This window comes from Sorex fumeus, unplaced genomic scaffold (assembly GCF_029834395.1).
Source record: "Sorex fumeus unplaced genomic scaffold, SorFum_2.1 ptg000072l, whole genome shotgun sequence".
In the NCBI taxonomy this organism is placed as follows: Eukaryota; Metazoa; Chordata; class Mammalia; order Eulipotyphla; family Soricidae; genus Sorex; species Sorex fumeus.
The window spans coordinates 51064106-51073398 of record NW_026606129.1 but is presented as its reverse complement, the minus strand read 5'-3'; the positions used below and the strand labels follow the sequence as shown (position 1 = coordinate 51073398).

General features: G+C 56.8%; 1 protein-coding gene across 2 annotated transcripts; it reads left to right on the top strand.

The window, feature by feature from the left end:
* The first annotated feature begins 271 nt into the window (after positions 1 to 271).
* Positions 272 to 6029, top strand: HYAL2 (hyaluronidase 2). 2 transcript variants are annotated; one of them, XM_056129004.1, is made up of 4 exons: positions 272 to 378; positions 2395 to 3374; positions 4333 to 4422; positions 5267 to 6029. In XM_056129004.1, exons 2-4 carry the CDS (start codon positions 2445 to 2447, stop codon positions 5675 to 5677), a joined length of 1431 nt encoding a protein of 476 aa, XP_055984979.1. In that variant the 5' UTR covers positions 272 to 378; positions 2395 to 2444; the 3' UTR covers positions 5678 to 6029. The 2 variants fall into 2 exon arrangements, with proteins under 2 accessions (XP_055984979.1, XP_055984978.1); XM_056129003.1 differs by lacking the exon at positions 272 to 378 and adding an exon at positions 1447 to 1583.
* The last annotated feature ends 3264 nt before the right edge of the window (positions 6030 to 9293 follow it).

Sequence of the window (9293 nt, the reverse complement as noted above, 5' to 3'; positions counted from 1 at the left end):
TGTGGGCAAGGGGAATGCTGGCACCTGAGCCAAAGTCCCACAGCCTTCCTGTCACCTGAGGTGGTGCACCAGACGGCCTACTGGGAAGGGTGGGGAGGGCAGTCAGCCAACAGGGCATGCAGGAGGGAAGCAGGGTCAAGGCGGTCCCCTCCCCCGCGCCTGTTTCAGGCCCTTTCTTCTCCGAGGGGCAGCAGGAAGTGAGGAGAAAGGGCTGGGATGGGAGGCGGGAACGGGTGGGAGGGGATGGGGTTTATCAAGTCGGCGGTGGCTGCCCAGCGGGCAGCAGCTGGTGCAGACAGCTTGGCAGGAAAGTCATATCCCGGCAGGAGGGAGGCCGCGGGGGCCGCCGACCTCCAGGACAGACGGAGTCCCACACAGGTGAGCCCAAGGCAGGCTGGCTGACGACTCCTATATGCTTTCATTGCCGCGCCCCGCACCCCGCCCCATCTCTCTTCTCCCATCTGCCGCCAGCTCGGACCCCTGTTCTCTGGGGAGCTGAGCCCCACGCGGAGGAGCGCGTCTAGGAAGATGTGTAGGATTCAGCTGCCTGAAGGGGCTTTCGGGGTGGAATGGTTTAGGATACTGCGTGGAAGGCCCCGAGGAGCCTCTGGCTGGCCGGCTTTTTCCACAGTCGGGCCAGGAACTTACGCATGGGCGGCAGCTCCCACTGTGCCCCGCACCCCAGAGTGGGCAGAGTGGACAGCAGTCCAGGGCTCTCCCAGATCAGAGGCAGCGGGGGTGCCCTTAGCCCTGGCTGGGCTTACCGAGGTCAGCTGGCCACGCTGAGACCCAGGGCTCTCGTGTTGCCAAGACAACCAAAAGCCTGGCCCTACCCGGGGAGGGCTCAGGCGGACGCTCGCCCCCTCCCCTAGTCTGGGAGGCGGCCGTGCTTCCCTTCTGGCCCGGGACAGGTTCGGGGGGAGGGGAGCCGGGATCAGTTAGGGGGCGGGGCATTCCTGTGCTGGGAGGCCGGAGGTCGGTACCTCTTTCCACGCCAAGAGGCACCAGGGACTAGGGGCCACCCTGGGGTATAGAGCCACATCCGCCGCTGCCCCCAAACAAGGCCTGGGAGTCCCACAGCACCTCCTTACGGCTGTGAGGGCGAGCGCCGCCTCCTTTATTCTCTCCCCTACCACGTCTCTTTTGCGGTTCCTTTAAGGGGCTGGCCGCGGCGCGGAGCGAATCGGGCCGTACCACCGGCCGCAAGCGGCGGGGGCGAAATCTCAGGCTTGCTGACTCTGGCGGCTGAGACGGCGAGGGGAAGCCCGGTGCGGGGGGGTCCCCAGGTTTCACATGGGTATCCCTGTCATCGACGGAGAGCTGGGGGCCCCGAGTCGCAACATGCGGCGCAGGCAGCGTGAAAGGGGGGCATGTATTTCCCCCTGGGTCGCAAGTCCGGACCCGGGCCCGCCTCCGCGCTGGATTCTTAAAGGGCCCGAAGACTGGGGGGGCGGAGCCAGCCAAGGCGCCGAGCCGAGCTGGGACCGGTCCGGGGCCGAGCCGGGGCGAGCGGCCGGAGCGGGCCGGGCTGGGCCGCGGTTGGTGATGGCCATGGCGCGAGTCCCGGCGGCGCCCCGAGCGAGGTGAGGGCGGGCAGTGCAGACCTGATGGTCCTCTACCCGCAGGCTGGGTTCTGAGTCCCGGGGACGCGCTCTAAGAAGCAGACACCCACCCCACCCCACCCCACTGTCCCCAGCCGGGCTTAAGCCCCACGTGCGGGGCGGAGGCGGGGTCCCGCACAAAGGCCAGAGGGAAGGCGCTGGCTGGCGAGTGCGCGCTTTTAGGGTGGCTGGGAAGGGAAGGACTGCGGGCGCCACTGTGGGAGGTCCTGGTGTCCTTTGTCCTGGCGAAGCCTCCACCAAGCCCGGGAGAGCGTCTGCGCTCCAAAGTGCTGACAGCCACACTCTTGCCGGGCGGTGCTACACAGATACCAGCACCGTGGCTTCGTTCCAGCTTGCCAACTATTTCATGAGATTGCTGTGCCCAGCCTTATCCGAATGCCCTTTTATTTTTTTCTCTGTCTCAAAAGTTCTTCACAGAATGGAGTGGGTCGCGAATTCAGGGCTCAGAAATCTTGTGCTGGGTGGTATGCAGGCATGCATGTGATTGGGCAGTGAGCCCTTAGTTCAGTTGGTTCTATCCTTAGAGGGCACCCAGACTTAACAGCCATCACTGCCCTGCCATAGACCACCTGCTTCAGGAAAGAACCCTGTGTTCTTGGCAGTGAGGCCCCAGGTCTTGCCCCTCCGTGGCCTGTGGTTACAGCCATGAAAGAGATTTGCAGCTCTGGGCACAGTGCCCCATTCAGCTTGGCCTTTGGGAGTGTGGGTGGGTTTGTGGTGGGCACCTTCAGGACTCTCTAGACTGACTTGCTCTCTCCCACCTTTCTCCCAGTTCCTGAGTTGCTATCAGGCAGGTGACACAGTCTTCCTGCAATTCCCAGCATGTGGGCAAGCCTGGGTCCTGCTGTCACATTGGCCCTCGTGTTGGCAGTGGTATGGGCCTCAGAGCTCAAACCCACAGCACCACCCATCTTCACAGGCCGGCCCTTTGTGGTAGCATGGGACGTGCCCACACAGGACTGTGGCCCACGCCTCAAGGTGCCACTAGACCGGAAGGACCTGATGGACTTTGACGTGCAGGCCTCACCGAATGAGGGTTTTGTGAACCAGAACATCACCATCTTCTACCGTGACCGTTTGGGCTTGTATCCACGCTTCGATGCAGCAGGGAAGCCTGTGCATGGAGGTGTGCCACAGAATGGCAGCCTCTGGGCACACCTAAAGATGCTGCAGGAACACGTGGAGCACTACATTCGCACCCCGGAGCCCGCAGGCCTGGCAGTCATCGACTGGGAAGACTGGAGGCCTGTGTGGGTGCGCAACTGGCAGGACAAGGACGTATACCGCCGCTTCTCACGCCAGTTGGTGGCCCGTCAGCACCCTGACTGGTCGTCAGATCGTGTGGTCAAGGAGGCTCAGTACGAGTTTGAGATTGCTGCCCGGGAGTTCATGCTGGAGACTCTGCGCTTTGTCAAGGCAGTGCGGCCTCAGCACCTCTGGGGCTTCTACCTCTTCCCTGACTGTTACAACCACGATTATGTGCAGAACTGGGAGAGCTACACAGGCCGCTGCCCTGATGTAGAGGTTTCTCGAAACGACCAGCTGGCCTGGCTGTGGGCCGAGAGCACGGCCCTCTTCCCCTCCGTCTACCTAGATGAGACTCTTGCTTCCTCTGTCCAGGGTCGCAACTTTGTCAGCTTCCGCGTTCAGGAGGCCCTTCGCGTGGCACACACCCACCATGCCAACCATGCGCTCCCCGTCTATGTCTTCACTAGGCCTACCTATAGCCGCACGCTCACGGGGCTTAGCCAGGTATGTGTTCCCCCCACCCCCACCCCTGTAGGGCCTCCTACCTTCTTCCTCAGGGAACCACTGCAGGTTTGGCTTTCTGGGGCCTTCACCCTGTTGTTTACCAGCTGTCTGACCCCTCTCCACATTCTCTAGGCATATGAACAGATAGCGCCCTTATCCCTGTTTTGCAGATAAAAGAATTGAGGCTAAAGCAAGCTAGAAACGTATATATGAGCTAAGATCAGTTGGCTTGCAAATATGAGGCCCTGGATTCTTTCATCCTCAGTACCAAAACAAAAAGAAGAAAATGAAAAGGGCTGGAGAAATAGAGTAAGGGGGTGGGGTGGGTTTGGCTTATGCTTTGCATGCAGCAGGCCTGGGTTTAATCCCTAGTATTCCAGGGTCCCTAAACACTGTTGAGTGTGTCCTGCAAACCAAACACACACACACACACACACACACACACACACACACACACACAAAAAGACAAAAAAAAATGAGACTGAGGGGCCGGAGCAATAGCACAGTGGATAGGGTGTTTGCCTTGCACGCGGCCGACCCAGCTTCAATCCCTGGCATCCCATATGTCCCCCAAGCACAGCCAGGAGTAATTCCTGAGTGCAAAGCCAGGAGTAACCCCTGAGCATTGCTGGGTGTGACCCAAAAAGCAAAACAAAAAAAAAAATTGAGACTGAACTATGCTGAGACTTTTGCTCAAAAACTTCCTGGCAAACCCAGGATAGAGTGTGGATTTAGTTCATCCTGATAGGCCCGAGACTCCAACTGACCCTCACTTGGCAAACTAGGGCCCATAGTGGATATGGAAAGGGCTTCACCATTTCAGGGGAAAGTGAAACAGCCTCTCTGCCTGGTGGTGGGGAGGAGCTGCAAGGTCCACAGGTCAGAAGAGCTGAGGCCTGCCCATCTGTCCTCCCTCGGCCCTCTGGTCATCCCCTCTTCCCTTTCTTTTCTCACACAGATGGATCTCATCTCCACTATTGGCGAGAGTGCAGCCCTGGGTGCAGCTGGTGTTATCCTCTGGGGCGATGCTGGGTACACCACCAGCAATGTAAGTAAGACTTAGGCAACCTGCTGGGACTGAGTTGACAGGGACAGTGACGGACTTTGGGCTTGAAACATCAAGGTGGACAGAATCATAAAGGTAGTAGAGAGGGTAGGACACTGGTTCTGTATGTAGTCAGCCAGTCTGTCCTTGGCACCACATATGATCCTCCCAACACCACCAGGGTGTCTCTCAAAAATTCAAATAAAATACATAAAAAGACCTCAAGATGGGCATCCTAGTGTGACCTACTGGTTTGTCTCCCATCCATTGTGTCCCCAGACCCATCAGAGAACTTAGGACCCCTCTCCCGTTCACAGCAAAGGACATGCTGTGAACGGGAGAGGGCTTCTTAGCTTTGTTCCAATTGTGACCCCTTTCACTGACAAATGAGCAAAGACAAACACTGCCAGAAACAACTCAGATTCATTCCCTGTTTGATTTTGAAATCATTTTTACTTCTTGCACATTCAGAAACCCTTTATTTTTGCCATATTTGATGAGCTTGTGACCCACAGTTTAAGAGGCTAGGGTCTGGGCTTGGAGAGATAGGACAGAGCTAGCGGCGAAGCTAGTTTATTCCCCGGAACTATATATGGCCTTAAAAGCTAGAGCTGGGAGGAGTGCCCAGCACCGCCTGGTGTGGCTCAAACCGCTCCCCCAGCCCCCACAAAATACTTGCGTCTAGAAGAGCTTGTGCGTTTCCTCAGCAAGTGAGATTGCAGCCACAGATGTGTTACTCTCACATGTGTGCTGCTAAAAGCGTATGTGCTCACCTGAGCGTGAACACAAAACTACCATCTGGGCTGGGCTGAGGCAGCTAACCCTGATTCCTGATCTCTGCCCACAGAAGACGTGCCAGTACCTCAAGGACTACCTGACGCAGCTGCTGGTACCCTACATTGCCAACGTGTCCTGGGCGGCCCATTACTGCAGCTGGTCCCAGTGCCACAGCCACGGGCGCTGTGTGCGCCGTGATCCCAGTGCCAGTGCCTTCCTGCACCTCAGTGCCAGCAGCTTCCGGCTGGTGCCTGGCCACACCCCTGGTGAACCCCAGCTGCATCCAGAGGGGGAGCTCAGCCGTGCTGATCGCATCCACCTGCAAACACACTTTCGATGCCAGTGCTATCTAGGCTGGGGCGGCGAGCAGTGCCAGTGGGATCGCAGGGGGACTGCGGGAGGTGCCAGTCGGGCCTGGGCTGGGTCCCATGCCACTGGCCTGCTGGCATTAGCAGCACTGGTCTTCCCCTGGACTTTGTAGGGGTCTTTCACCAGGCAGCTGGTCAAACTGGCCTCTGCCGCAAGGGCTCTGCCAAGCTTACAGCAGCTTGTAGAGGGTGAACAAGCTGAAGTTGGGAGGGGGCAGTGCCCCTGAGATGTCCAGTGCAGTACTCACACCAGCACCCACCCCCCTGTTCTAAGGGGGAGGGGTAGTCCCGCAGAGGGGAAGAGGGGCAAAGGAGGGCCAGGGAACTTGACTGTACTCCCTGTACCTGGATAGTTTCTTATTATTATTGTTATTATTATTGTTATTATTGTTATTATTATTATTATTGGGGTGGTCTCTTTTGTAAATTAAATATAAAACAACTGCTTCTGCTCTTGAACTCTCAGGACCCGGGTCAGGGCATGTGTGAGATTCCAGGGTTTTCTATGCGTTTCGTGATATCTTGCTGGTGTCGGTTCTGTAAAGTGTGCTCCCTGGGAGCCACAGCTTTGCTGCTGGGCCCGCCCTGGGAGTGGAAGGACTCACATTCTGTCCCAGCACCACATACTTTGCTTCCTCCGTGTGGATCACACAGGCATTGGGTCCACTGTGTGTGTGCGTGAGGGGTGGGGCCCTTTGTGTTTCTCCCACTGCCCCTCTGCCCCCAGCTGGCCCAGTGCCAGTGCCTCGCCTTGCCCACCCAAGGAGAAAGGGGGAGTGATGTTTGATCTTCTGGCTGGGCAGGCGGCCAGCCCAGTTCTCCCTGCTGTTCGCACAGGCAGGGGCGCCTCCTCCGCTCTGCTCTCCCCTCTGGGCAGTGCGCCCCAGCCACGCACACCTCCCCCATTCTGGTTCATAGTCCTGCACTGGCTAAGATGGGAAAGAGGCAAGCTGGGAATTGGCGTCTGAACCTGTGGTTTTTGGCGTCACACCCGGCGATGCTCAGGGGTTACTCCTGGCTCTGCACTCAGGAATTACTCCTGGTGGTGTTCAGAGGACCATATGGGATGCTAGGAATCGAACCCGGGTCGGCCGAGTACAAGGCAAATGCCCTACCCACTGTGCTATCACTCCAGCCCCATGGTTTTTGTTTTCTAAAGCGGGGGGGGGGGGGGGGGGGGCAGGGGTGGGGAGGAACAGGGTGTTTTCTAAGCAGTGCTTGAGGTCACTCAGGCAATGCTCAGCCTAGTACTACTCAGGCCCCAGCAGTGCTGGCGACCACCAAGGTCTGGTAATAATGGGGTGATTGGGGGGCCATGCAATTCCAGGGACAAAACCCAGGACCTCCTCATGGTGGGCACATTCTCCAGTCCTCTGAGATGTCTTTCCAGCCTGAGGTCTTAGTCTTAGCATCAAGTCCACACCCGGCGCAGGGACGCCTGATAGGGCAAAGGAAGGGATCCTGAGCTGGGGCAGAGGTTCTCAAAGATCAGCTCTGTATTGGTCATGAGGTCCAGGGGTCAACTCCCCTGCTTCTGTGCCTCTGCCCATTTCTCCAGCCAAAATACCCACCCCATGCCCTCGGTCCCCCAAACCATACCAGTGTGGATTCGGCTTCTACTCAGGAATCTCTGGCTCGGGAACAGCCTGCTGAGTTGGGCAGCCCTCTGGGACTGCCAGCACACAAGGTATCCTGGAAGAAGTGTCACACTGAATAGGTGAGAAGAACCCTACAATGGGAACTAAAGGTGATAGAGGCGTCGGAGCACAGCTGGGGACTAAGGTGGAGACTGGGTGTCACAGGGCCAGAAAGAGAATACAGCAGGTAGAGTATTTGCCTTGCACACAGCCAACCCGGGCTCGATTTCCAGCACCCCACATGGTCCCTGAGCCTGCCAGAGTGACCCTGAGCACCACCAGGTGCAGGCCAAGAAAAACAGCATCAAAGTAGGGGTCATTGCAGGCAGAGGCAGGAGGTCAGTGATGGTGGTGATGTCGAACCCAATCCACAAACACTGTTGCATGTGTGGCAACACTGAGCTGGGTGCTGGGGAAAGATCAGGAAAAGTTAAAAATAAACTCACGGTATTAGGGATGCTCACAGGAACAATGATAAGCTTCTCTGGGAAGAAGAAAGGGGGAGGGCTGGAGCCATAGCACAGCAGGTTTGCCTTGCACACGGCCAACCGGGTTCAATCCCCAGCATCCCATATGGTCCCCTGAGCACCCCCAGGAGTAATTTCTGAGTACAGAGCCAGGAGTAACCCCTGTACATTGCTGGGTGCAAAAACAAAAGAAGAAAAGGAGCAATTCACTGATAAAGCCTAAAACGCTTAGGGTTAATATCCAGCAGTCATCCAGACATACCTGTGACCTTTTCTCCTAGCACTGACCCCTCCATGCCTGTAATGACCTGTGCATAGACCTGTAATCTCCCACTTGTCACTGACACAGTTATACACCACACTGTGGCTCACAGAAATCTGGGAGCCTGGAAGGGAATCGGGAAAGTGCAAGTTGGGGGCAGCCGAGCTGTATTTTGGGTAGCCAAGGACATGAAGTCATACAACCAGAAGAAGCAGGCTGAGTTTGGCCATAAAGCTGGTTTGCCCCAGACATGTCAGGTGCCAAGCCAGCCTGCCTGGTCTGGCAAGAGCTGGCTGGGTCTGAGCTGGTGGCTTATGGGCTCCAGGACCTGCTCTCTGTGCCCTCAGTGCCCTCAACTTCTTCCTGCTGTTTCTCCCGTGGACTGAGGCCAGCTGGATTGTGGGCAGTCTGGACTGTGCCAGTTGTATCATGTAGCATCTGGGGGAAGGTGTCCTTGTCTGATGTTCTCTCTCTGCACCCGGGAGACTTGTGCCAGACTCTCTTGACCAGTCTCTGCAGCCATCACCACCACAGCTGGTCCTGGGCTCCGGCTGTGATGGACACATCCCAGACCCTGGGGCCAAATCTTATTTAGCCCTGCCAGTTTCTCCAACCTCACCATCCTGAAAGACCAAACCCCAATGTTAGCCACTGTGACACTGCTCCAGTGGCCACCAGGCTGATGGGCGGGAGGACACAGTGGGAGTCCATGCCACAGACTCTAGCTCTGACCTGCTGTAAACCCAGTTGGCACTTTCTCTTGGGCCAGAGACAAGATGTTCCTTCAGCCCATCCTGGGACTAGCCTGATCCTGAGCTTGCCGGAACTTTGCCCGTCTCAGTTACCAGCTTCTGGATCAACAAACATATGAAACCACAAGAAGGTGAATAAGCATGAGCTCATGGTGCTCCGTGCACATGCCTGAAGTCATGTGACCACGGGGTCTTGTCAGCAGACAACAGGGTCTCACACCTTCATCCCGACACTGTTTCCCACACAGCACTGACAACCAGTAATTTGGGCATCACAGTCACTAACCCAGTTCAGCTACAAAGTAGCACCATGTTTCTGTTTGTCAAACATAGTACCTCTCAGAAACATGCTTAAAGTGGGGGTGCCTCTGATCCACTGGGCTCAGTTACTACAGGGCCACAGGCCACAGAACAAAGAAGTTTTTGTTCCTCATCGACTGCTTGCTATAAAGTCCCCTCAAGCTTTGACTTGAGAGCTGTTCCTAGCAGTGCTCAGTGGACCATTTGGTGTCAGAACCTGTGCTGTTCCCATGCAAAGCATGTACTCAGCTGATTGAACCATCTCCTTAGCCCCAACAAGAATGTTACAGGTTTTGGATGTGAGGTTACGC